At 38.9% G+C, this 26,276-nt stretch overlaps 1 protein-coding gene across 11 annotated transcripts in view; it reads left to right on the top strand.

The window, feature by feature from the left end:
• LOC116330579 overlaps window positions 1–26,276 on the top strand; it is a 285,981-nt gene that overhangs the window by 218,189 nt on the left and 41,516 nt on the right. For 9 of the 11 annotated variants that reach the window (XM_039620038.1, XM_039620034.1, XM_039620037.1 and 6 more), the window contains 18 exons: window positions 1,342–1,389; window positions 1,676–1,719; window positions 2,093–2,378; window positions 2,754–2,797; window positions 3,370–3,655; window positions 4,095–4,138; window positions 10,582–10,858; window positions 11,036–11,112; window positions 17,438–17,711; window positions 17,951–17,991; window positions 18,278–18,551; window positions 19,218–19,265; window positions 19,556–19,599; window positions 22,478–22,763; window positions 23,136–23,179; window positions 23,740–24,025; window positions 24,535–24,578; window positions 25,414–25,690. In XM_039620038.1, the coding sequence (XP_039475972.1) occupies window positions 1,342–1,389; window positions 1,676–1,719; window positions 2,093–2,378; window positions 2,754–2,797; window positions 3,370–3,655; window positions 4,095–4,138; window positions 10,582–10,858; window positions 11,036–11,112; window positions 17,438–17,711; window positions 17,951–17,991; window positions 18,278–18,551; window positions 19,218–19,265; window positions 19,556–19,599; window positions 22,478–22,763; window positions 23,136–23,179; window positions 23,740–24,025; window positions 24,535–24,578; window positions 25,414–25,690 (2,724 nt within the window). The remainder of the gene's footprint in view (window positions 1–1,341; window positions 1,390–1,675; window positions 1,720–2,092; window positions 2,379–2,753; window positions 2,798–3,369; window positions 3,656–4,094; window positions 4,139–10,581; window positions 10,859–11,035; window positions 11,113–17,437; window positions 17,712–17,950; window positions 17,992–18,277; window positions 18,552–19,217; window positions 19,266–19,555; window positions 19,600–22,477; window positions 22,764–23,135; window positions 23,180–23,739; window positions 24,026–24,534; window positions 24,579–25,413; window positions 25,691–26,276) is intronic. The other 2 variants (XM_039620039.1, XM_039620042.1) reach the window with 2 other exon arrangements.

The raw sequence follows: 26,276 nt of genomic DNA, 5'->3' as shown, positions 1-26,276 counted from the left end.
ACAGGTCTGGCCCAGATCCGGCATCAAGCTGGCACTTTAGACTGACTGGTGTCATGGCAGAGTGTATGTCAACCAGATGTGGGCCAGGTCTGGCAATGACGGCACTATTTATGCTCCTATTTTCCTATTTTAGTTAGAAGACCCAAATGCCATGTTGCAATACTATACTGCTATGATAGCAAACGTTTCAGATGCAGGTTTGACAGGTTTGTGAGTGTACACTTTATCCAAAACCTAGTGAGGGTTTACTCATGTTTTCCTCTGGGTGGCTGTAGCTCAGGAGGAAGAGCGGGTCACCTACTGATCAGAAGGTTAATGGTTTGATCTCTGCATGTGAAGAGTGTGAATGTGTATGAATGTAGTTAGGAAGCGTGTAGTTAGAGAAACTGTTTGATTGGGTGAATGTGTCATGTTGTATAGAGCACTTTGAATAATCCGGGACAGTAGAAAAGTGCTATATAAGAATCAGTCCATTCACTGTCTGAAGAGAGTGTCGTCAAGTTACTTTTGCACTATTATGTTCCGGCACATGTTGTTATTACATCGTCTGATTAAGGTACACATTAGGCTGACATCTGGGGCCAGAGCTGAAACTGTTCTGGGCCAGCAGTGTGTCTGCAACTGGCCCGTGGCTGCACACAACTTACACATGGCCCACACACTGCAAAGAATGATGGCCCGTTGGTGGCCCAGACCAGGTTTGCCAGAGGTAGTCCACACATGGGCCAGCACAGGACCACCAGTGTGTGTGTAACTGGCCTTCTGCTGGCCCATGTGTGGGCCACCTCTGGTCCACTCTTTGGGGTATGTGGGCCATGTGTAAGCACTTTGTGTCGGCCAGATCTGGGCCATACCAATTTTGCAATGTGGGAACACATTCAGGTTGAACAAACACAATAAAATGAGACAGATTTGTTTTCATATTTCAAGATTTTAAGTAAAAATATTCAGGTTATTGAATCAGTGACTTTCTTTAGTAAATGTTGTTTTAAAGGTCTTTGAACTTCTTTCCTTTGAAAATATATATATATATATATTTTTGCATTTTGAGCTGATTAATATCAGTCTTGTATTGTAAATCGATCTTTATGTTAGCTTTGATTTAAACTCCACTATGGAGACAGACGACCTGTATGAGGTAAATGATTCCAAAGTCTTTTCATTGATTTCTCTGTGATTGTGTAACTATGGCCTCCTCCTGCCTTCAGTCAGCACAGCTGAAAGTGAAATATTAAAGCTTTTTATTGTCAGGACTCAGTGTTATACTCAGGATGAGCACACATAAAGGACACACACAGTGTCTGTATGATGTAGTTACAGTTTGTATTCAATGTGTTGCAGCTGCAGGATCATCAGCTGAAGGATTTGATGTGGAGGAAACAGAGAAAGGTCAGTGTCCAGAAAACACATCAATCAATAAATACACTCATTGATATGAAGATGAAGAAGATGAAGAAGAAGAATTACTGAATGAAACAGAACTGGATCATTTCCTCACACTTTGATAGTTTTCCATCAAATATGACTTCATGTTAACAAGTTTAATGTTGTTATTAATCCAACTTACAAGGATCATCAGAATGAAATCAAAGTATCAGTTATTTCAAAGTGTCTGATTATTAACACTGATGTTAAATCAGTCATGAATGAACCTTTAATGTTTCTTTTCTGTCAGAGAAACACTCTGAGGATGAACGTTGGCCTGCACTGATCCACAAAGTGAGTCATGTCACATCTGTCTGACTTCAGATCATCCAGCTTTCATTTCATAAATACAGGATAGAAATCTTCAATAGAAACAAATGATTTGATTTTGATTGGAAAAGTCAAAGTTTGATAAGTTCAGCGTGTGCAGTGAGGTCGGTCTGCAGCAGGTCAGAAAAGTCCTGAACTTGTTAACAGAAGCAGAATAATTGTTAATCAGCTGTTTGTGATCATTGTGACAAATATGACCAATGACATCATCACCTTATGTGATGGATGATGTCATCTAAACACATCTACATTTCTAAAGTGTTGATGAGAAAACAAACAAACCTGAAAGTGAGAAATGTCACATTTATCTCATGAACATTTTCTTTGAATTTTCCAGATAGAAACGATGGAGTCTGTTATTGAGCTGCTGCTGGAAACTCTGGATGCTCTGAATTACCGGGAACTAGAGGAGTTCAAGCTGACCATTACAAAAATTCGTCACGATAAATATTACTCAGTTCTCTCATTGATGCTGTACAGGTGGACAGACCTGCAGCACACAGTGTTTCTGGTGGTGCTGACTTACGGCCAACAGTCAGTGGAGAAGACCATGGAGGTCTTAAAGGAGATGAAGAGGACTGATCTGGCTCAGAGGCTGTCAGACTGCAGCTCACTGCCTCGAAGTAAGACAACAAAATCAAAACTCATTAAAGTCATAAAACGGATTTTTATGTCTAATAAACTTCTAAGTAAAGTTTTCTTTGACTTTATAAATAATATTATTTATAATAAAGACAAAAGAAAACACATAGTTAGCTTTTTATGACTGTTCTGGAAAATCTATATTTAAATAAATACATAACAATGAGACCATATTAAATAAAAATACTTTGTGAGGAGGAGTAAAAATGACTCCTTCATACTGTTTATTATTGCTGAGGAGATTTCAGTGTAATTCTGCATATTGTCCATTTTTCCAAAGTCATATTTCCTGAATAATTGTCAGTTAGTTGTTAAATGTGTTTGTCATGAGTGACTTTGAGCACTTTTCTCCTCAGAGAAACACTCTGTGGATGAACGACGCTCTGCACTGATCCACAAAGTGAGTCATGTCACATCTCTGATTCAGTACAAGACAGCAGGCTGAAAGTCAGAGTACTAAAGTATCATCAGTTCTCATGTTGAGTCATTTTTCTCATGATTTCTGCTGGATGTTTGTGACAAACTGAAGCTTCATTCAGTTTGACTTCTTCAGCAGTAATTTTCTCCAACACTAATGTCAGGATGCCTTTACCACTGAGGATGAGCTGAGGAAGTGTCAGCATGTACATTTGTCCTGACTCTTCAACAGGACAGAGAAATCTGAAAACATCAAACACTTTCAGATTAAACAGGAAACTTTATTCTACTTACAAATATTTAATAAAGAATTAAAGACAATTTGATATCATGGAAATTTTCTCCATGAATATATTTCAGTTTTTATCTGCACAGAGTGAGAGAAGAACTGCAGCCTGTAACTAAAGAGAAAAACTATTCAAAATCATAAAAGAGGATCACAGTTTTATAGTTTCTTCACAACGTTTGATAAACATACTGTAATCAATATAACAGCTTGTGTGTGAGTAAATGAATAATTATATATTTGTCCCATGATTGTGTTGACTGTTCCAGGTGGCAACAATGGCAGCTGTTAAACATCTGCTTTTAGAGACTTTAAATGATTTGCCAAACAAGGAGCTTCGGGAATTTCAGAGGATCCTATGGAGCATCTTTCATTTAAAAAACTTGTCATATTCTTCAATGAGTTTGTATTCATCATCAGAGAGAGAAAATATAGTTAATCTGATGATGGATAAACTTGGTCAGCAGTCTGTGGAGGTGACCAGAGAAGTTTTCATGCACATGAACGGAACTGATCTGGTGCAGAAGTTATCAGAGAGCAGCTCAGCATCCAGAGGTGAGACCAACATGCATGAGTGTAAACTCTGTGTCATCAACAATATAAAATCTCTGAAAACGAGATCAGTACTCTAATTTAAATAATCTGACTTACTGATATCATCAGATGATCATTGAATTTATTGGTGGTTATAAATTAGCTGTAGATGTTTGTCTATAGCTGGGATAGGCTCCAGCGCCCCCCGCGACCCTGAAAAGGATAGGCGGAAGCGAATGGATGGATGGATGTTTGTCTATTATCCAGTATGGACAGATGTACTCGGTCTCTCTGTGACTACTGTAACATTTACTAACTCTCCCCATTTATTAACATTTACTGCATGTTTTGTTATTTTTTTTCCTTGTAAATCATCTGTGTCGTCTGAAGGCTGATTCTACTTGGATGTGTGATGATGTTTGAATCCTCAGAGTTGATTGTAAATGTCTTTCCTCCTCAGAGAAACACTCTGTGGATGAACATGGAGCTGCACTGTTGAAGAGAGTGAGTGTGACTTTAACTCAGCTTTCATTCAGTAGATTCAGGCTGTAAATCATCCTCATCTTGAACATTATACATGATGAAACAGACAAAGCATCTTTGAAACTGGATGCTTCTCACAGTGTTAATGTGGAGCTCTGCAGCAATAATGTTTCCACTGATGACAGAGTGAAGGATCTACTACTGAAGATAAAACCAGGAAATGACATCTTTAGATTTTTCTTTGTCTTTGAAATTCTTCAACATCAAAAGTCATTAAATATTTATTACTGCAGTTCATGCACTCTCTTTAATTTTATAAAATCATAACACAAACATTCAGTTAGTGAAAAGAGAACTTTAGTTTTAGTCCTGATGGAGAGGGAGTCATGTTTTCTTGTGATACCAAAGTTTTGCAGACACATAAAACAGTTGATGAAGACAGCGAGGTAAACATCATCAGCACCACAGATGCTACCAGCTCTTGCTTCAGTGAATATTACGGCTGTGTATCGCGTCTGATTTCTATAATCGATTTTATTCGATTTGAATCGGGGAAATTTTGCTTCACACAGTCAGAAATATTATAATTCTGACCACTTATCAGTACATATCCACAACATGTGTCACAGTATGGAACTCAAAAACACTGGGTCACTGACCCAGGACCATAACGACATGAATGTCAGTTTCCCACTTATCAGCTAATTTGTGCTTACCTCTCAGTTTTACATTGCTGACTAAAACTCTATTTCCAGTCTCAAGGAGAGAAACTATCATCTTACAGTCAAATCTGGCTTTGTTCTTCCCTGCACTTTTAAGTGTATTCTGAGTAGCCAATCCTATAGCTCTCTTCTAGACATGCTTTAAGACCTTCAACATAGCGGGAATGTGATTTTGGCCTATCAGCTTTTAAAGGCAACCTAAAAGCTAAATCAATCAATCCTAGCATGCTCAGCAAAGTTCTGTTGAATCTTTCAACAGGGTTACCCCTTAGATCAGCGGTCCCCAACCCCGGGCCTCGGACCGCACCGGTCCGTGAGTCGTTTGGTACCGGGCACGAGAGTTGAGGCTCAGGTGTGAAATGTATGGTTTTCAGGGTTTTTATCGGTTTTCAGCGTTATTTTGTTATCGTTTTTATCGTTAACTCGGTTTTCCTGGGTCTTTTCACGTGTGTTATGAATAAATCTTCTTTTTTTTCGGTACCGGTACTAGTTTTATTTTGTTGTATATATCCGCGACACCTTAAAGGCCGGTCCGTGAAAATATTGTCGGGCATAAACCGTCCGTGGCGCAAAAAAAGGTTGGGGACCGCTGCCTTAGATGATATGGGATTGCTAATGTTTTAAATGCCTGAGACCACACAAAGGGTTTTTTTTCTAACCAGTTTAGACTTGGTTAAAACACTCGGGTATACTGTAATGAACAATAAAATGATCCCACAAGCATTTGCATAATTAAGATTAAGGAACTGACCTCCCAGCCTATTGTTCCTTCAGTGGTGCTAGTTTCAGTCATTGTGCAAATGTACTGTTTATAAAACTGAGGAAACCTGCAGTCAGCTGAGACTGAAGAATGAATGTGCATCATGATGCTAAATTGCCGGGACTCCTTCTGTGACCAGGTTAGCGATGTGAGCTCCTCCATCTTATTGGGCAGCGATCTTACATTTCCAGTGATTACAGAAGGGAGAGATGGTCTATAAAGTCTCCTTCTCAGGCGACAGCGCCCCTCCTAGCACTACAACCACGTATTTCCTCATCAGCTTGCTGGGAATGTTGTGTCTGTCCGCCAGCAGCACTGCTGCGGGATGCAGCGTTAACAGCTGATCCCTACTGTAAACAAAGGATCCATGCGCTGGGTCCCCAAACACAGGTGGAAAAAGTGAAAAAAACAAACAAAACAGAGAAAGACAACCAAGACTAGCACAAAATGGTAGTCCATGATTGCAGAATCTAATTGCTAAGACTTTAGTTACAAAATTACAAGAAAATAAAGAGGAGATAAGAAAGAACCTCAGAATGAGCGGAGTTGCTGTAACAGGCTGCCACACACGGGGGCGCAGGAAGTAAGGAAAAAGCGACAGTCTTAGCTTTCTGATTAGGTGTGTGCATCGCAACAGCAAACTTAGTGTAATGGTCGGTCATAACCAAAATGTCTTTAATGTTACTGCTATCTGGCTCAAGACTCATGAAATCTATGCACACAAGGGTCTGAGTTCTTTGGGCAACACTAACTGACAGGTCACCTGGTCACTATTCTGCTTCTCCTGTATAGCATTTCATCGTGGAGTTCCAATTATCTCAGCTCTTGTAACAGAAGAGGAAGCTGTGGAAGCTCTTTGCGGGTTGCAGGAGGAGGCGATTCTCTTAGTTCAATCTGCGTGATAACTTTTCTGATAACTGGGGCTACGTCCACACGTACACGGGTATTTTTGAAAACGGAGATTTTCCGTTTTCGTTTTAAAAAAATAATCCCGTCCACACGTAAACGCAGAAATGAAGGAAAACGCTGCTAGGAACATGCCAAAGCAACAGGTGGCTATATATTCCTAACCGTAGAAATGTTGGCCAATCAGAAGTCTAGAAGCCTCGGTAGGAAATAGTAAACAAAGATGGGGCATAGAAACAGAACCGAGTCGTATGTGTGGAGGGACAGTAACTGTGTGTGTATATGTAAGCATTTAAACACTACAGAGAGTACAATTAACAGTAACAGTATTGTAGAAATTCATTTCACCGAAACAATAACGTGGCGCACAGTGTGACGTCAAAAAAGGCGCACACCTTTGACGCTGCGTTTTCTCCGCTTTTCTTGTCCACACGTAAATGCAAAACGGAGTTTTCGAAAATATCCACCCTGGCAGGCGTTTTTAGAAATCTCCGTTTTCAGTGACTGAAAACGCCGTTTACGTGTGGACGAAAGGTGCAAACGCATAGAAAAATCTGCGTTTTCAAAAATACCCGGGTACGTGTGGACGTAGCATGGATGAGCTCTTTGTTGGGTCTTGAGATCAGTAAGGGACAAGGATGGAACAGTAGGTAATCCTAGCTCATTCTCAGAAATAAAACTTTCTGGAATGGCATCGACAGAGATGGCCAAAGACTCAACAAGAGTGATCCCACAGTCGTTTGCACTGCGGTCATTTGGGATTTTAATGAGCTGGCTTTCGCAAATGGCTTGGATGACATCTTGGTTAACCACTTCAGTGGTCTCTGAATTAGTCAGGTGAGAGTCTATGAAGCGACTAATGCACTCGTGTTCTTTTTTAGACTAAGTATCATTAAGTGTTGGTGTGGTCGTCTAGACAACCCATCTGCATCCCGGTTCTGCTTGCAAGATCTGTACTGGAGCTTAAAAGAATAGTTAGAAAGTGTCGCGGCTGCAGGGGCAGACGTGTGATGAGTGTGAGACAGGATCCAGACGCAGGCACTGGCTTGGAAGTGAGCGAGCTTTTTTTTAACACAGGTGGCACAAGCAGAAATACGGCGAGCAAAGCAAAACCTCAAGGTGACCTAAACTGGGAATGACTAACAAAACGAACCTGACATCAGGTTGTGCTGCTGTATCATCTGGAATAGAAGCTGCACTATAGGGAAGTGTGATGCCCTCCAGAGAGTGGTGAGGGGGGCAGAGCATGTCATAGGAAGTGAGTTTCCCTCTAACCAGGAGACATACAGGGAGTGCAGAATTATTAGGCAAGTTGTATTTTTGAGGAATAATTTTATTATTGAACAACAACCATGTTCTCAATGAACCCAAAAACTCATTAATATCAAAGCTGAATGTTTTTGGAAGTAGTTTTTAGTTTGTTTTTACTTTTAGCTATTTTAGGGGGATATCTGTGTGTGCAGGTGACTATTACTGTGCATAATTATTAGGCAACTTAACAAAAAACAAATTTCAATTATTTATTTTTACCAGTGAAACCAATATAACATCTCCACATTGACAAATATACATTTCTGACATTCAAAAACAAAACAAAAACAAATCAGCGACCAATATAGCCACCTTTCTTTGCAAGGACACTCAAAAGCCTGCCATCCATGGATTCTGTCAGTGTTTTGATCTGTTCACCATCAACATTGCGTGCAGCAGCAACCACAGCCTCCCAGACACTGTTCAGAGAGGTGTACTGTTTTCCCTCCTTGTAAATCTCACATTTGATGATGGACCACAGGTTCTCAATGGGGTTCAGATCAGGTGAACAAGGAGGCCATGTCATTAGTTTTTCTTCTTTTATACCCTTTCTTGCCAGCCACGCTGTGGAGTACTTGGACGCGTGTGATGGAGCATTGTCCTGCATGAAAATCATGTTTTCTTGAAGGATGCAGACTTCTTCCTGTACCACTGCTTGAAGAAGGTGTCTTCCAGAAACTGGCAGTAGGACTGGGAGTTGAGCTTGACTCCATCCTCAACCCGAAAAGGCCCCACAAGCTCATCTTTGATGATACCAGCCCAAACCAGTACTCCACCTCCACCTTGCTGGCGCCTGAGTCGGACTGGAGCTCTCTGCCCTTTACCAATCCAGCCACGGGCCCATCCATCTGGCCCATCAAGACTCACTCTCATTTCATCAGTCCATAAAACCTTAGAAAAATCAGTCTTGAGATATTTCTTGGCCCAGTCTTGACGTTTCAGCTTGTGTGTCTTGTTCAGTGGTGGTCGCCTTTCAGCCTTTCTTACCTTGGCCATGTCTCTGAGTATTGCACACCTTGTGCTTTTGGGCACTCCAGTGATGTTGCAGCTCTGAAATATGGCCAAACTGGTGGCAAGTGGCATCTTGGCAGCTGCACGCTTGACTTTTCTCAGTTCATGGGCAGTTATTTTGCGCCTTGGTTTTTCCACACGCTTCTTGCGACCCTGTTGACTGTTTTGAATGAAACGCTTGATTGCAAAGCTTCTGAAGCGTGATCATCGAACAATTTTAAGACTGCTGCATCCCTCTGCAAGATATCTCACTATTTTTGACTTTTCTGAGCCTGTCAAGTCCTTCTTTTGACCCATTTTGCCAAAGGAAAGGAAGTTGCCTAATAATTATGCACACCTGATATAGGGTGTTGATGTCATTAGACCACACCCCTTCTCATTACAGAGATGCACATCACCTAATATGCTTAATTGGTAGTAGGCTTTCGAGCCTATACAGCTTGGAGTAAGACAACATGCATGAGAAGAGGATGATGTGGACAAAATACTCCTTTGCCTAATAATTCTGCACTCCCTGTATTCAGCGATGCGTCATCTCCTGCTTTGCGTTTCTGTGGCTGCGCTGTGCTTTGTCCCCCCCCCCCTTTCATACTGCGCCCCCCCTAGGGGCCGGCCCCTCACTTTGGGAAGGTCTGCTCTAGCAGATCATTACATGAAGGAACCTGTTAAATACAAGCACGCTCATGCTCACAGGTGTACACACGGGTGCTCACACACACAAACTACACCCTTTTTAGCTCCTACCTCAAAGCACACTCTGCGCTGTCGATCTTACGTGCTGCACAATAATGTTTAATATTTACTGTTATATTCCCATAGATAATAATGGATTGCATTTATATAGCGCTTTTCGGGACCCCTCAAAGCGCTTTACAATACCACTATTCATTCACTCTCACATTCACACACTGGTGGAGGCAGCTACAGTTGTAGCCACAGCTGCCCTGGGGCAGACTGACAGAGGCGAGGCTGCCATATCGCGCCATCGGCCCCTCTGACCATCACCAGTAGGCAACAGGTGGCTCGGACCGGCAACCTTCCGATTACAAGACGAACACCCAACTCTTGAGCCACGATCGCCCTGCAACATCGTCGTAATGATGTTGTTTATTATATTGCTCTCTTTTTCTTCTGCTTGTTTTCTCTTTTTTCTTTCTCAACAGGTGATCCAGGTGATTGATATATGTATTTTTTGTTTGCTTATTTTGTTGGTTTTTGTTTTTTGCCCTTTATCACCGTCCCTCTTCCCCGCTGTTTTTCTTTCCCTCTTTCCCCTTTTTTTTCCTCAGTCAAGTCTGTCCTGTATTTAGCAAGTTAAAATAAAATAAACAATAAAAGGCGAATCAAATAGACCATTATGGCAAGGCTGGGATGGTCCATTTGGTAAAGTAAATCCGTTGGGCATCTTTCTTTGCCTTTTGACAATAATTCTGATGGCAAAAGAGCCAAACGGGACAGGCAACAAAGAAGAAAAAAAAAAAAGGATGAGTGACGAAACATTTCTCCCACTGTAAACGCTACGTCAAGATGAACAGAATCAATTTTTGGAGGTTCTGTTTACATAACAGCACAGCTTTCTGTCACAAAAATTAATACTTATTAAAATAATTGTGATTTTGATTTTTCCAATAATCATGCAGCTCTAATACTCTACATGTCTACTTCAGAGACACTGAGGAAGTTCAGAGAAATCAAACTTTAAATCTCCCAACAGTGAAATGACAGTAACTTAATAAATCCTTTGTATTTTTCAGGAAGAAACACCGACAGCTGTTCAAAACATTCTTGTGGAAATCCTGAGACATTTGAATCTAAAGGATCTCGAGGAATTCAATTTGTTGCTGCAGTTCACTTGCTTCAAAACGGGCCTGCCACAAACAGAGACGGATACAAACAGGATAGATGAACTAGTAAATCAGATGGTGGATGAACTTCATCATCAGTCTGTGGAGGTGATCAGGGAGGTTTTAACAGACATGCAGAGAACTGATCTGGTGCAGAGGCTGTCAGAGAGCAGCTCAGGACTCAAAGGTAAGAGAAAATAATCTGTTAGAGTGTCTGTAATAACTTTAATACTTTGATACTTTAATATTTTATTTATCCATTAAAGTTTATTTAACCAGGAAAAACTAAACTCTTGAGATTCAAAATCTATTTTGCAGTATGATCTAAGCTGCATAAACTTTTTTTCTTTTTTTTTCTCCTCAGACAAACAGTTTCCTCCACTGAGCCAGAGAGTGAGTAACGTCACATCAGTCGACTTCACACAGTTCAGCTTTGATTCAGTAAGTGAAGACTGAAAATGATCTTCATCTTAAACAGAAATCATACACATGAAATTCAAACTGCAGCTGTGTCACGTACACATGAGTTTTATACATGATTGGTATAGAAATATTAAATCTTATTTACATTTGAAAAGCAGATTAAATTCAAGTCTTTCTGTTTATCAGTAAAGATGTGAGCAGTTAAAGCTCCCCTCTGTTTGTAAAATCAGGAGACTCACTGCAGTTTTTGTAGCTCAGTCTTTGACAGAGTTACAGTCAGGCAGTAAAACAGAGTCACAAACCTGTTCTTGAAAATTAAATCCCTCAAAAAGAGGAAAAAATGAGCCAAGAAATAAAAAACTAATCCAAGCAAGTCCCCACCGAGCACCAGATGTTCATGGAGGTTATTTTCTGCTCTGAATCTGGAGGATATTAAACCCCTTATGTCAAACGAGTGATTTATGACCCCAATGAAATGATTTATGACCTAGGTAGTAATAAAGGAAGTAATAAAAGTTGTTGGTACTCATAAAAATATATTATTAATAAAATTATGATATTAATAAAAATATCATATGATTAAAGTTATGATATTCCATATTTTCAATAATTAAAAAAAAAATTTGATCATTAAAAGATCGATTTTTTTCTAATAACAGAGTGGCTTAAAATGCCATCTGTTCGTGGGCCCCTGTGCGTTTGTGTGTGTGTGTGTGTGTGTGTGTGAAAATCTGTTAACCCATAGTTAAGTCCTTAGTCAAACCCGTGCTTTTGTAACAGCAGTAACAGTTTAATCTGAACTAGGAAATTCAGAATCAAAGTCTGAGTCACAAACTCTCACGATCCCACTAAAGCCTTATTGCGTTTATACTGGAGAGCAAAGAAAAGTTCGACTCTAGTTGTACTATTGAAAGTCAGTTTCATAAAAACCACGTAAACAGAGATGAAGAAGAATGTGTTTGTAAAACTAATGGTTACGTGTGAGAACTATAAGACAACACTGTTAATGGTATCGAAACAGTTTGTGTTGTTAATCCTGAATGATTCTTATTCACAACATTTGGATCATCGGAGAATGGTCATTTTAATCCACACACATTTGGAAAATCACATAGTTTGACCATAAAAAATCCCAGAATAATTAGTATGTGAGATTGCTAAAGCAAGATCACTAAAGGAAAATATCTAATATGAATATCTAGATCAATGGTGTTTCCACCTGAGAGTCTGCAGGACATAGACTGAGGCTGAGTTTTAGGAATACAAGATGGTAACATGAGACATGTTAAGTTTGACAAGAGTAACATCTAGTTTAAGGTGTGAGAAGTAAATGCATCACAGAAGCTAAAGACGAGTTGCTTGTCTTTAGATTAGTTCAGATAAATTGAAAATAAACTGATTTGAACAGGTTTGATGCATTATACAAAAAAAAGGTCCATGAAATAGTTTGCATGATCTATGCAAGACTCGCTCGGAATCTAAAAGATTAAGTACACTTACTGATTGTACTTTTACTACATGAGCTAATGTAGATTATGTAGATCTAAAAGCACCCTGACTGAAAAAGAAGCACACATTTGGAGAAACTGTGCTGTAACTTCTCATATTGTGAAGTTTTTCTGACAAAAGTGAATTGGAAACTTATGCTATACAGCTTAATAAGGGGTCCTGTGATGGGCCATGTGCAATTACACAAAAGAACAAGTTAAATTTCACCATAACCCTGACTGGAGAAAAGGGCAGTTTGGAAATTTAAATGACATTACAACTGATGCACATTACTCTAAAATAAGTGCTGTGAGAGTGACTTTAAGATCACAACCTGATTTAAAACAGAATCTAACATCAACATTCTTGTCCCTGGAAATAGCTCTAAGATATTAAGAGAATATGGCAAATGAGATCACAGGATGGCCAAAAATGTACTTTAAAATGAGATCTTGTTGTTTGATTGGAGCAGTAAAGTATTGTAACAAAGAATAAGTGCAACTATGTATGAACAAGTATCACTGCTATGAAGTTTCCATGTTTTACATACAGATTCAGGGCTGCTAGTTTCCTCTATGCATTTTCTTATTTAAACGTTGGTAACACTTGTTTCCTTTTTTCCATCAAACATTTTGTTTGGTCATCTGTGTTTATCAGTGCAATATGTCACAATCTTTTTTTTCCAATAACCACAAAGTACACAAATACAAGATTAAATATTTTATTTATCAAAGATAGATAATAACACATTGATACAATGAACAAGGTTTCTATAAAAATTACACACGGTGTAAGAAAAACATTATAACATACAAATAAGTGTTTTATGATAATCTGATATACTTTCAAAGCATAAGAATAAACGTTTTTTAAAAATAATGTTCTTTGATGATCACATTACATGTATCACATTTTCAAAGCATAGAGTAGGGAGCAAAGTGTTCACAAAAACAGTTTTAGAGAACTTACACACCTTTACTTTTTCCACAGTGCTTGTATGCCTCTTGCAAAACTATGTACTTTTCACCATAAGACACAATAACTCACAGTTATCTAGCCATGAAATTTGTCCCTGCTGCTGCCCTCAGATCCAAATGCAGTCTTCTGTACTGGAGGGTAAAATGGCTCTTTTGGTGGTTCATAAAAACTATCTCAAAAAGCGATGTTTTACGTGGAAAAAAGCTTGAATGTGGTGAGGGGACAAGAAACACTGGGTTGCAGAGCAGTTGGTAAGGACTTGTATATTTCTGGAGAGTCTGCAAAATCTCCAAAGCTGTCTTGGTTGATGCGCTTCGCTCGTGAGAAGGCCGTAAATTTGGTCCTGCTCCTGATTGGATATGTGGAGCCCGGCTCTGATATCTCATTGGTGGAAGTCAACATCGACGCAGAGCTGGTGTTTCGCAGGGATCAGGTTAACACATTTGGCTTAAATCAGAGTCTAAAAATATAGAGGAAAAACAAAAAGAGTTTTAAAACACAGAAACTAGTAAAATATCAAAGGAGCATAACATAACATGAACAAGATGATATGAGATACCTGATGAGGCCATGATAGGTGATGTAGACATGTAATGTATAAACTTACACGGGACTTAAACTAGAGTTTTTATATATTTTTTTAAAAAGTATATTGTACGTGTTACAAACCATTGTTATATTTTTTTTAAATGAAAGGATTGACAGAATGGTCAAAGGAAATGCAAAAATGTAGTTAGACAGGAAGATTAACACTTACCGATTGATATGCACAGAGGGAAAACGACGCCAGTTGTTGATCTGGCTAGGGACAGGGGTTTTGTGCGAGCTCCCAAGCAGTCCGAACCTCCGCGGGAGATCGTAAAATCGGACGGGTTCCTAGGGCTGGGCGATAAATCGAGTTTTTTTAAAAATATCGATATATTTTTATATGAGATATAAGATGTGACAATATCCTTTATATCGATATAGTCTATGTTACGTTATAATTATAGTTGTGGAGCCACAAGTTTGCCTCTCTTTCGTCCACTTTTGTCTTTACGCAGCATTACTCGAACTCGCCTCTCCTTCATTGAACACAACTCCCCCTCCTCCCCCATCGCTTCACCTGCAGGTAGCGACAAGATGGACACGGCAAATCTCCTTTAACGAGTTACTGCGCATCGCCCCGTGCGTGGGGCTGCACGCCGTCAACGTGTTAACGAGCTAACCACGCTTATGAGCTAACCACTAACGCCATGCAACCCACAGGGGCTGCACAGCCTAAAATCATTTCATTCTCTAAAAAGTTAACAGCGCACCTTATGTATGAATTCTGGTTGTGCTTAATGACCGCAAAACGATTTTATGTGATACACAGCGCTCAGCAATCTGTCAAAAAATGTTTTAGTTCGACTTTGCTAAGCTACGGAGCTGCACCGCTTGATGGATTGTCGGAGCATTACGGCTACGAGGAGCCTCGCGGAGTGATACGTACTGTGCTTCAAGGTAATATTACCGTATTGTGTGTGTATAAAAACCACAAATGGCTCCTGTTCAGAGACATAGTAACGAAGCGGATTTCAAACTCCAGGCTGTCAGTCACGCAGTAGAATTTGGGAACAGAGCAGCTGTGAAATCTGTCTTTGTTATTATGCTCAGTGTCTGTTAGTTTACATTTTGACTGCACAATTGTGAGCTCTTTGTTATGCACAAAACAACATCGTTTTCTTTTATTTATGGAGCATCATTATTTAATAAATGCTCATAATTTATTTTTGAGTAGTTTTTTTCATGTACATCTATGCTGTATGTTAATAAAAGTGCCTGTGTGACATCTGGGACACAGCTTTGACTAAGAACTCTCTTTTTGTTCTTACTTTATGGCTTTAAACAAATATCGAGACATATATCTTATATCGCCATCCAGCTAAAAAATATCGAGATATGAATTTTGGGTCACATCGCCCAGCCCTACGGGTTCCCGATTTGCTGTGTGGGGCCCGCCTGCTGATATTTCATTGGTAATAATGGATTGGATTTATATAGCGCTTTTCAAGGCACCCAAAGCGCTTTACAATGCCATTATTCATTCACTCTCACATTCACACACTGGTGGAGGCAAGCTACGGTTGTAGCCACAGCTGCCCTGGGGCAGACTGACAGAAGCGAGGCTGCCATATCGCGCCATCGGCCTCTCTGGCCAACACCAGTAGGCGGTAGGGTAAAGTGTCACGTAAAAGGACACAACGACCAGGACAGAGAGGCCGGGGATCGAACCGGCAACCTTCCGGTTACAGATGCGCTTCCCAACCCCCTGAGCCACGGTCGCCCCAAAGTAGCGAGTGAAGGTAGGCATGCCTCGAAGGTGGAGCTGGTGTGGGTGCAAAGTTTTGAAGGAGCTAGGCAGCATTTGGGAGCTGAGTAGTGATGGGAACCGTATCTTTCGGCTCGGCTCACTAAAAAGATCCGGCTCTTTCGGCTCCCAACCGGCTCTTCGGGTTGTTTTGTTGCTTTAATTAATTTATTATCAACAACAATATAAAATTATGCACAAAAGGAATTACTAATGTACAAAAAAAGTGTTTTTATTTATAAATGTTTTCATATAAATATATACGATGGCACCTAGAGACAAAGCACGTATAAACTCGAAAAAGCACCTACAAACATATTGCTAGCGTTAACTGAACTTCTAAAACAGAGCTACCTAGATCACTTAAATTACACAATTGAAAGCATATGTGAATTGTGAGTGTATGAATGTGAGAGTGAATGAATAGTGGTATTGTAAAGCGCTTTGAGGGGTCCTGAAAAGCGCTATATAAATGCAATCCATTATTATTAGTATTATTATTATTATTAATTGTTTGTGTATTTATACACAAGCACTCATATATATTCAAATAATAAAAAAAATTAAAAAAATTTCCTGTTACTACCACACACCAAATCTGGTCGTTGGTACTTCCTGGCTTGTGTAGCCACTAGGTAACAAAAGCTCAACACTGCCCCCTAGCATCCTGCAGCACTTCTGTTGTCTTTTGGAGTTTGTACGTGCTTCAGCGTTTGTATGTGCTTTGTTTCTAGGGGCCACTGTAAATATACTTTTATTTCGGAGGCAACCGTGGCTCAGGAGGTTGGGAAGCTCATCTGTAACCTTAAGGTTGCCGGTTCGATCCCCCTGCTCTCTGTCCTGGTCGTTGTGTCCTTGGGCAAGACACTGTACCCTACCGCCTACTGGTGTTGTCCAGAGGGGCCGATGGCGCGATATGGCAGCCTCGCCTCTGTCAGTCTGCCCCAGGTCAGGGGGGGTGACCGTGAAAGTTTGTGACTCAGACTTTGATTCTGAATTTCCTAGTTCGGATTAAACTGTTACTGCTGTTACAAAAGCACGGGTTTAACTAAGGACTTAACTATGTGTTAACAGATTTTCACATACACACAAACGCACAGGGGCCCACGAACAGATGGCATTTTAGGTCACTCTTTTATTAGAAAAAAAAAGATCTTTTAATGATCAAAAGTTGTTTTGAATTATTGAAAATATGGAATATCAGAATTTTAATCATATGATATTTTTATTAATATCATAATTTTATTAATAATATATTTTTATGAGTACCAACAACTTTTATTACTTCCTTTATTACTTCCTAGGTCATAAATCGTTTTATTGGGGGTCGTAAATATCTTGTTTGACATAAGGGGTTTAATATCCTGACCACAAAAAAAAACGCAGCTTTATGTCTGAAGATCAAAGGTCATCTTTTAAGGTTTTTACAAAGACTTGAATTTAACCATAAATTTATTTTTACCACAATGTCAATGTTCGGTTATCTAAAGATCAAACAGAAATTTGAATTGTGCATCGCTGTCATGTGACCTCTGTTCTTACCAGGTAGAAACGATGGAGTCTCTTATTGAGCTGCTTTTGGAGACACTGGCTGATCTGAGTGAGACCGAGGTCAAAGACTTCATCGAGATCCTGAGAAGAGAAGGTGGCTCAATGATTCTGTATAAGATGTCAGACATGCAGGACATGCAGGACTTGGTGTTTTTCATGGTGAGGACTTTTGGCCGACAGTCAGTGACGAAGACCATGAAGGTTTTAAAGAAGATGAGGAGGACTGATCTGGCTCAGAGGCTGACAGACAGCAGCTCAGAAGCTCAAAGTAAGATAATAAAGAAAAACGTTAAAATGATAAAAGTGGTTCTTAAAGTGTTTCTGCTTCAGTTCATATTAGAAACATTCAGATTTACAGAGAAAAGAGAGCATTGTTGACGAGGGGCAGAAAATGATGTTCAGCAGGTTTAAATGTAATTTTTTGTTGATCTTTTTGTATTTTTTTAAAGCTCGATTAGCTTTTATTAAACACTTATTTCTATTTCTTTTATTTTCTCATTTTTCCAGACAAACATCTGGATGAACATCTGTCTGCACTGATCCATAAAGTGAGTAACGTCTCATCTGTCTGACTCTGCAGAGTTCAGCTTTGATTCAATAAGATGCAGTTTGAAAATCATAATTTCATCATTTACAGTAAACAGTTGTCACAGAAATGTTTTTAGATTAAAAACCAAACATTATTAAAAAGTGTGTTTACATAAATACATCTTAATAAATAAAAGAAGTCACTCAAAACATTCAAAGTTTAAAACAGCTACAAAAACATAAATCTATAATTTTCTCAGTGAGGAAACATTTTTTCTTTATGAATGTTTGCTTTGAATTTTCCAGGTTGCAACAATGGCAGCTGTTACAGATCTGCTTCTAGAAACACTGGAAGATTTGAGTGATCAGGATCTCAAGGAGTTCATGTTGTTCCTGCAGTTCACTCGTTTTCAGAAGAGTCTTCCACAAATCAGCATGAGAACTAACAGAAGCGAAATAGTGAATGATATGGTTGATAAATGTGGTCATCAGTCTGTGGAGGTGATCAGGGAGGTTTTAACAGACATGCAGAGAACTGATCTGGTGCAGAGGCTGTCAGAGAGCAGCTCAGGACTCAAAGGTAAGAGAAAATAATCTGTCAGAGTTTCTGTAATAATGTCAATAAATATGGTGGGATTATTTTTAACTGAGTGTAAAAGTATTAAAAACATAATATTACAGCTCAAACTGAAAACAAAATCAAAAGAATTAAATCAGAAAAACTCACAACAAGAACGTCACAATATAAACTTTATTATTATTTATAAATGAAAGAATGTTTCCTCTGATTTATTTTTGACAGACGTTGATAAATTAACACATTCAAGTTGTACAAACTATAAGACAGATTTGTTCAGGTTATTGAATCAGTGACTTTCTTTAGTAAATGTTGTTTTAAAGCTCTTTGAACTTCTTTCCTTTGAAAATATATATATATATTTTTTTTTGCATTTTGAGCTGATTAATATCAGTCTTGTATTGTAAATCGATCTTTATGTTAGCTTTGATTTAAACTCCACTATGGAGACAGACGACCTGTATGAGGTAAATGATTCAAAGTCTTTTCATTGATTTCTCTGTGATTGTGTAACTATGGCCTCCTCCTGCCTTCAGTCAGCACAGCTGAAAGTGAAATATTAAAGCTTTTTATTGTCAGGACTCAGTGTTATACTCAGGATGAGCACACATAAAGGACACACACAGTGTCTGTATGATGTAGTTACAGTTTGTATTCAATGTGTTGCAGCTGCAGGATCATCAGCTGAAGGATTTGATGTGGAGGAAACAGAGAAAGGTCAGTGTCCAGAAAACACATCAATCAATAAATACACTCATTGATATGAAGATGAAGAAGATGAAGAAGATGAAGAATTACTGAATGAAACAGAACTGGATCATTTCCTCACACTTTGATAGTTTTCCATCAAATATGACTTCATGTTAACAAGTTTAATGTTGTTATTAATCCAACTTACAAGGATCATCAGAATGAAATCAAAGTATCAGTTATTTCAAAGTGTCTGATTATTAACACTGATGTTAAATCAGTCATGAATGAACCTTTAAATATTTCTTTTCTGTCAGAGAAACACTCTGAGGATGAACGTTGGCCTGCACTGATCCACAAAGTGAGTCATGTCACATCTGTCTGACTTCAGATCATCCAGCTTTCATTTCATAAATACAGGATAGAAATCTTCAATAGAAACAAATGATTTGATTTTGATTGGAAAAGTCAAAGTTTGATAAGTTCAGCGTGTGCAGTGAGGTCGGTCTGCAGCAGGTCAGAAAAGTCCTGAATTTGTTAACAGAAGCAGAATAATTGTTAATCAGCTGTTTGTGATCATTGTGACAAATATGACCAATGACATCATCACCTTATGTGATGGATGATGTCATCTAAACACATCTTCCACATTTCCAAAGTCTAAGCAGCTTTTAAAGAAAAGCGTCTGGACTTCTTTAAGTTGCTTGAAGATGTTTCACCTCTCATCCGAGAAGCTTCTTCAGTTCTAGGGTCAAATGGTGGAGAGTTAAAGATTTAAGCCCTGTCGGAGTGTCCCTCCAAGAGGGAAAATGGACCCCCTATAGGGCTTTGGCGTTCACGCCGCAATGTATTGTGGGAGCGCAGCGCCATCTTCCTGGGCCACGAATCAAAACAAACACACTGTGTTGGAAGCACGGTTGCTAGAATTGTGCTTAAAAGCAGTTTAAAAGAGAAAGGATGGTACAGAGACAGATTGCGTCTGGATGCAAAGAGACGTTACTTGCAGAAAATAGCGTGCAGTGGAAATGTGGACCCGTATGAAATACAGCCGTCGAGTAGAAACCCTGAAGACCTTCCGCTATCAATGTAGCCTGATAGATTTTTGTACCTTGTCTGTGGAGTCAGCGCATACAAGGTGAACCAGTTTCACAATTATAAATCTCTGGAAGGACACATCCACCAAAGATTGGGTACAAGATTTGTGAGTACGTCGTCATTCAAACAAAGGTAAGTCAGCTTGAGTACTGCGAGTGAAATGCGTTTGATTTCCCTGCAAACATTCAGATTAGTGCAGCATAAATTCATTCATGAGGGGAAATTACAGTGAGAACATGTGGAGGCTGTTAGATGGATAACATAGTGAGTTCAGTGCACTGATGTGACATTGTCCTGAAGGATTTAGTTATTCTTTATGGTTAAAGAAATTGCAATTATTTATTAATGTTTATTATAAATAATCCTAATTATATATCTTGCTTCAATGTCTGTGTCCTGTGTCACTAAAAATACATTTTATTTTAGTTTTATACATTGATTAATGACCTGCAGAATCTCCTTATCATATTACGTGTCCATGATTGTCACTTAAAGTCGAACTTTATGCTTTCTCCATCTCTAAAGTGATTACATCCTTGCATTACATACTTTAGGTTCATTTTCTGCAGGCAGGTTTCTGACAGAGAACAGGCAGATTTACAATATAACCTGCAGCGTTCTATAGATGGACACATAAAGAAAAATTGAAAATTACATGTATGTGCTAACTTTCTAAACACTTTGTTGTTACATTTATGATAAAGTAGATAAAACACATTTGTGTCGGCTTTGGCTCATAGTTCTTGTCTTTAAATGAACTTTGTGTGTGTTTCAGGTGCTGCACTCTCAAAGACTGAATGAACCAGCATTGCAGCCATGGGTCACTGTGAGCATCACAGGGAAGGTTGAAGCCGCCCACTGCACCTGTATGGCCGGAGTCATGGAGACCTGCAGCCATGTCGCTGCTCTTCTGTTTAATGTAGAAGCAACAGTGCGGATCTGTGGCACAAGGACTGTTACAGATGAACCTGCATACTGGGGTTTGCCTGGTAATATAACCAAGATACAGCCAGAGGTTGGCCATAAGATAGACTTCTCCTCTTCAGCTGCCCCAAAAAAGGCTCTTGATCAAAACATAAACAGACCATCCGTATTGAAAGGTAAAAGGAGCCGTCCTCAAAAAAAAATCCCACCTGCTACTGTGGAGGAGTTGTCATCGCTATTGGATACTTTGCTGGAACACAGTAAAGCTGTGGGTTGTGGGAATGACCCATAATGTTTTATCTCAAAATCAAAACACAAGAAGTGCAATCCTTCACTGCACACATTAACGCCGTGGATAAGAACATCACGTTCACCAGGGAAGACACAAAGGATAACTGTTTGCCATTCCTGGACTGCGCCGTGCACATTGAAGGAAATGGAAACCTCAACATTGAAGTTTACCAGAAGTCCACACACACAGACCAGTACCTCCTCCTTGACTCCCATCACCCTCTGGAACACAAACTTGGAGTAATCAGGACCCTACACCACCGGGCAGAACATGTTCCCTCTAAGCCTGAAGGGAAAAAGAAGGAACACACACATGTAAAGGAAGCTTTTATCCCAGTGCATTTCAGACCCAGCAACACACTCAGACACAAACTGGTTCACCTGAAAGACAAAACTCCTAAACACAAACTTAACAATGTGGTGTATGTTGTACAGTGCAGCGACGAATGCCCAGACTTCTACATCGGAGACACCAAACAGCCACTTCACAAGCGTATGGGTTTAAATCTGGGACTCTCCACCATTTGACCTTAGAACTGAAGAAGCTTCTCGGATGAGAGGTGAAACATCTTCAATCAACTTAAAGAAGTCCAGACGCTTTTCTTTCCAAGCTCCTTGGACTTTAGAAATGTAGATGTGTTTAGATGACATCATCCATCACATAAGGTGATGATGTCATTGGTCATATTTGTCACAATGATCACAAACAGCTGATTAACAATTATTCTGCTTCTGTTAACAAGTTCAGGACTTTTCTGACCTGCTGCAGACCGACCTCACTGCACACGCTGAACTTTTATACTATGATGACCTGGATGACTGAGAACCTTCACAGACATACATTTCTAAAGTGTTGATGAGAAAACAAACAAACCTGAAAGTGAGAAATGTCACATTTATCTCATGAACATTTTCTTTGAATTTTCCAGGTAGAAACGATGGAGTCTGTTATTGAGCTGCTGCTGGAAACTCTGGATGCTCTGAATTACCGGGAGCTAGAGGAGTTCAAGCAGACCATTGAAAAAATTTATTATGATGAACGCAACACATTAGTCTCATGGAAGTGGCTCATGAGCAAAGACCTGCAGGACACAGTGTTTCTGATGGTGCAGACTTACGGCCAACAGTCAGTGGAGAAGACCATGGAGGTCTTAAAGAAGATGAAGAGGACTGATCTGGCTCAGAGGCTGTCAGACTGCAGCTCACTGCCTCGAAGTAAGACAACAAAATCAAAACTCATTAAAGTCATAAAACTGATTTTTATGTCTCATAAACTTCTAAGTAAAGTCTTTTTTGACTTTATAAATAATATTATTTGTAATAATGACGAAAGAAAACACATCTTTAGCTTTTTATGACTGTTCTGGAGGAAAATATAAATAAATATATAAAAATGAGACCAGATTAAATAAAAATACTTTGTGAGGAGGAGTAAAAATGACTCCTTCATACTGTTTATTATTGCTGAGGAGGTTTCAGTGTAATTCTGCATATTGTCCATTTTTCCAAAGTCATATTTCCTGAATAATTGTCAGTTAGTTGTTAAATGTGTTTGTCATGAGTGACTTTGAGCACTTTTCTCCTCAGAGAAACACTCTGTGGATGAACGACGCTCTGCACTGATCCACAAAGTGAGTCATGTCACATCTCTGATTCAGTACAAGACAGCAGGCTGAAAGTCAGAGTACTAAAGTATCATCAGTTCTCATGTTGAGTCATTTTTCTCATGATTTCTGCTGGATGTTTGTGACAAACTGAAGCTTCATTCAGTTTGACTTCTTCAGCAGTAATTTTCTCCAACACTAATGTCAGGATGTCTTTACCACTGAGGATGAGCTGAGGAAGTGTCAGCATGTACATTTGTCCTTCAACAGGACAGAGAAATCTGAAAACATCAAACACTTTCAGATTAAACAGGAAACTTTATTCTACTTACAAAATTCAATAAAGAATTAAAGAGAATCTGAAATCATGGAAATATGCTCGATATATTTCAGTTTTTATCTGCACAGAGTGAGAGGAGAACTGCAGCCTGTAAATAAAAATAAAAACTATTCAAAATCATAAAAAGAGGATCACAGTTTTATAATTTCTTCGCTTTTTTGATAAACTCTAATCAGTATATAGCAGCTTGTGTTTGGGTAGATAAATAAGTAAATATGTGACCCCGTGATTGTGTTTATTGTTCCAGGTGGCAACAATGGCAGCTGTTAAACATCTGATTTTAGAAACTTTGATTGATTTGAGTGATGAGGAGCTGAAGAAATTTAAGAGGCTCCTGCAGACGATCATTCCTTGGAGGGATCTGGTATCCTTCTTATATAGCTTGAGTCCATCATCAAACAGAGCAGATGTAGTGAATCTAATGGTGGATAAACTTGGTCAGCAGTCTGTGGAGGTGACCAGAGAAGTTTTCATGTACATGAACAGAACTGATCTGGTGCAGAAGTTACCAGAGAGCAGCTCAGCATCCAGAGGTAAGACCAACATGCATGAGTGTAAACTCTGTGTCATCAACAGGTGTTTGTGTTGGTGGTGTCATGGTGGTGCAGTGGTTAGCACTGTCTCCTCACAGCATGAAGGTTGTGTGTTTGAGCCTCCTGGTTGGCTGGAACCTTTCTGTGTGGAGTTTGCATGTTCTCCCTGTGCCTGCAGGCTTTTCCTCAGAGTGCTCTGGTTTCCAGTCCAAACACATGCTGGTTGGCTTTATTGCTGGTTCTAAATTAAATGTGGGTGTGAAAGGTTGTCTGTCTTTTTAAAACCTGAGGTGGGCAGGTGTACCCTCTCTCATTATCACAGCTGGGAACCCCCAGTTACTTTGGTTGGACTGGATGGAGGGTTTCTTTGTTGGGTTCTTATGTCATTTTATTTAGTTTCACATGATTTTCTCTTTTAAATCATCTGTGTCGTCTGAAGGCTGATTCTACTTGGATGTGTGATGATGTTTGAATCCTCAGAGTTGATTGTAAATGTGTTTCCTCCTCAGAGAAACACTCTGTGGATGAACATGGAGCTGCACTGTTGAAGAGAGTGAGTGTGACTTTAACTCAGCTTTCATTCAGTAGATTCAGGCTGTAAATCATCCTCATCTTCAACATTATACATGATGAAACAGACAAAGCATCTTTGAAACTGGATGCTTCTCACAGTGTTAATGTGGAGCTCTGCAGCAATAATGTTTCCACTGATGACAGAGTGAAGGATCTACTACTGAAGATAAAACCAGGAAATGACATCTTTAGATTTTTCTTTGTCTTTGAAAATCTTCAACATCAAAAGTCCTAAAATATTTATTACTGCAGTTCATGCACTCACTTTAATTTTATAAAATCATAACACAAACATTCAGTCAGTGAAAAGAGAACTTTTAGTTTTTAGTCCTGATGGAGAGGGAGTCATGTTTTCTTATGATACCAAAGTTTTGCAGACACATAAAAACAGTTCATGAAGACAGCGAGGTAAACATCATCAGTACCACAGATGTTACCTTAAATAATCATTCTGAAAATTATTAATATTAAGGAAGTTGGGTTTTTTCTATAAATATTTGATATTTCTACTAAAGTTACACTGAGAAAATTCAGTGATGGAAATCTTTAGTTCGTGCACACACACACGACCTAAATAATAAAAACAATAGGAGGTAGAGGAGGAGAAAGGAGAATTTTACAGATGTGGAAATGTTCTGTTTATATAACAGCACAGCTTTCTGTCACAATAATTAATACTGAACAAAATAATTGTGATTGTGATTTTTCCAATCATGCAGCTGTAATATTCTACATTTCTACTTCAGAGAAAAACAATATTTAAATCTCCCAACAGTGAAATGACAGTAACTTAATAAATCCTTTGCATTTTTCAGAGAGAAGCACTGACGACTGTTAGAAACATTCTTGTGGAAATCCTGAGACATTTGAATCAAAAGGATCTCGAGGAATTCAATTTGTTGCTGCAGTTCACGCGCTTCAAAATGGGCCTGCCACAAATAGAGACATATAGAAACAGGATAGATGGACTAGTGAAACAGATGATGGATAAACTTGGTCAGCAGTCTGTGGAGGTGATCAGGGAGGTTTTAACAGACATGCAGAGAACTGATCTGGTGCAGAGGCTGTCAGAGAGCAGCTCAGGACTCAAAGGTAAGAGAAAATAATCTGTCAGAGTTTCTGTAATAACTTTAATACATTTTATTTATTCATTAAAGTTTATTTAACCTGGGAAAAAAACTCTTGTGATTCAAAATCAAGAGTGTCCTGACCAAGAAGGACAGCTGTACGATCATAAGCTGCATAAATTAATAGACAAATCCATACAATAGACATCGTGTGATTATTCTTAACTGTGTGGGGAAGTATTTTAAATATAATATTAAACCTTACAGTAAAAAATCAAAAGGATTAAATCAAAACTTGTCAGAGATACTTGCAACAAGAACTGTATAATATAAACTTTATTATCATTCATAAATGAAAGAATGTGTTTCCTTTGATTTATTTTAGACAGACGTTGATAAATTAACACATTCAGATTTTATAAACAATAAAATGAGACATTTGTTTTCATATTTCAATGTTTTAGAGTAAAAAAATTCAGGTTATTGAATCAGTGACTTTCTTTGGTAAATGTTGTTTTAAAGGTAGTAGTAATAAGGAGCCACTTTTATAGATCTGTGTGGCTTCTCATCACTAGGCGATTGATGGGCCCTGTGCAATCACACAAGAGAAA

This window comes from Oreochromis aureus, linkage group 11, assembly GCF_013358895.1.
Source record: "Oreochromis aureus strain Israel breed Guangdong linkage group 11, ZZ_aureus, whole genome shotgun sequence".
NCBI lineage: Eukaryota > Metazoa > Chordata > Actinopteri > Cichliformes > Cichlidae > Oreochromis > Oreochromis aureus.
Note: the sequence above shows the minus strand (reverse complement) of the source record. Positions and strands in the feature narration are given on the sequence as shown.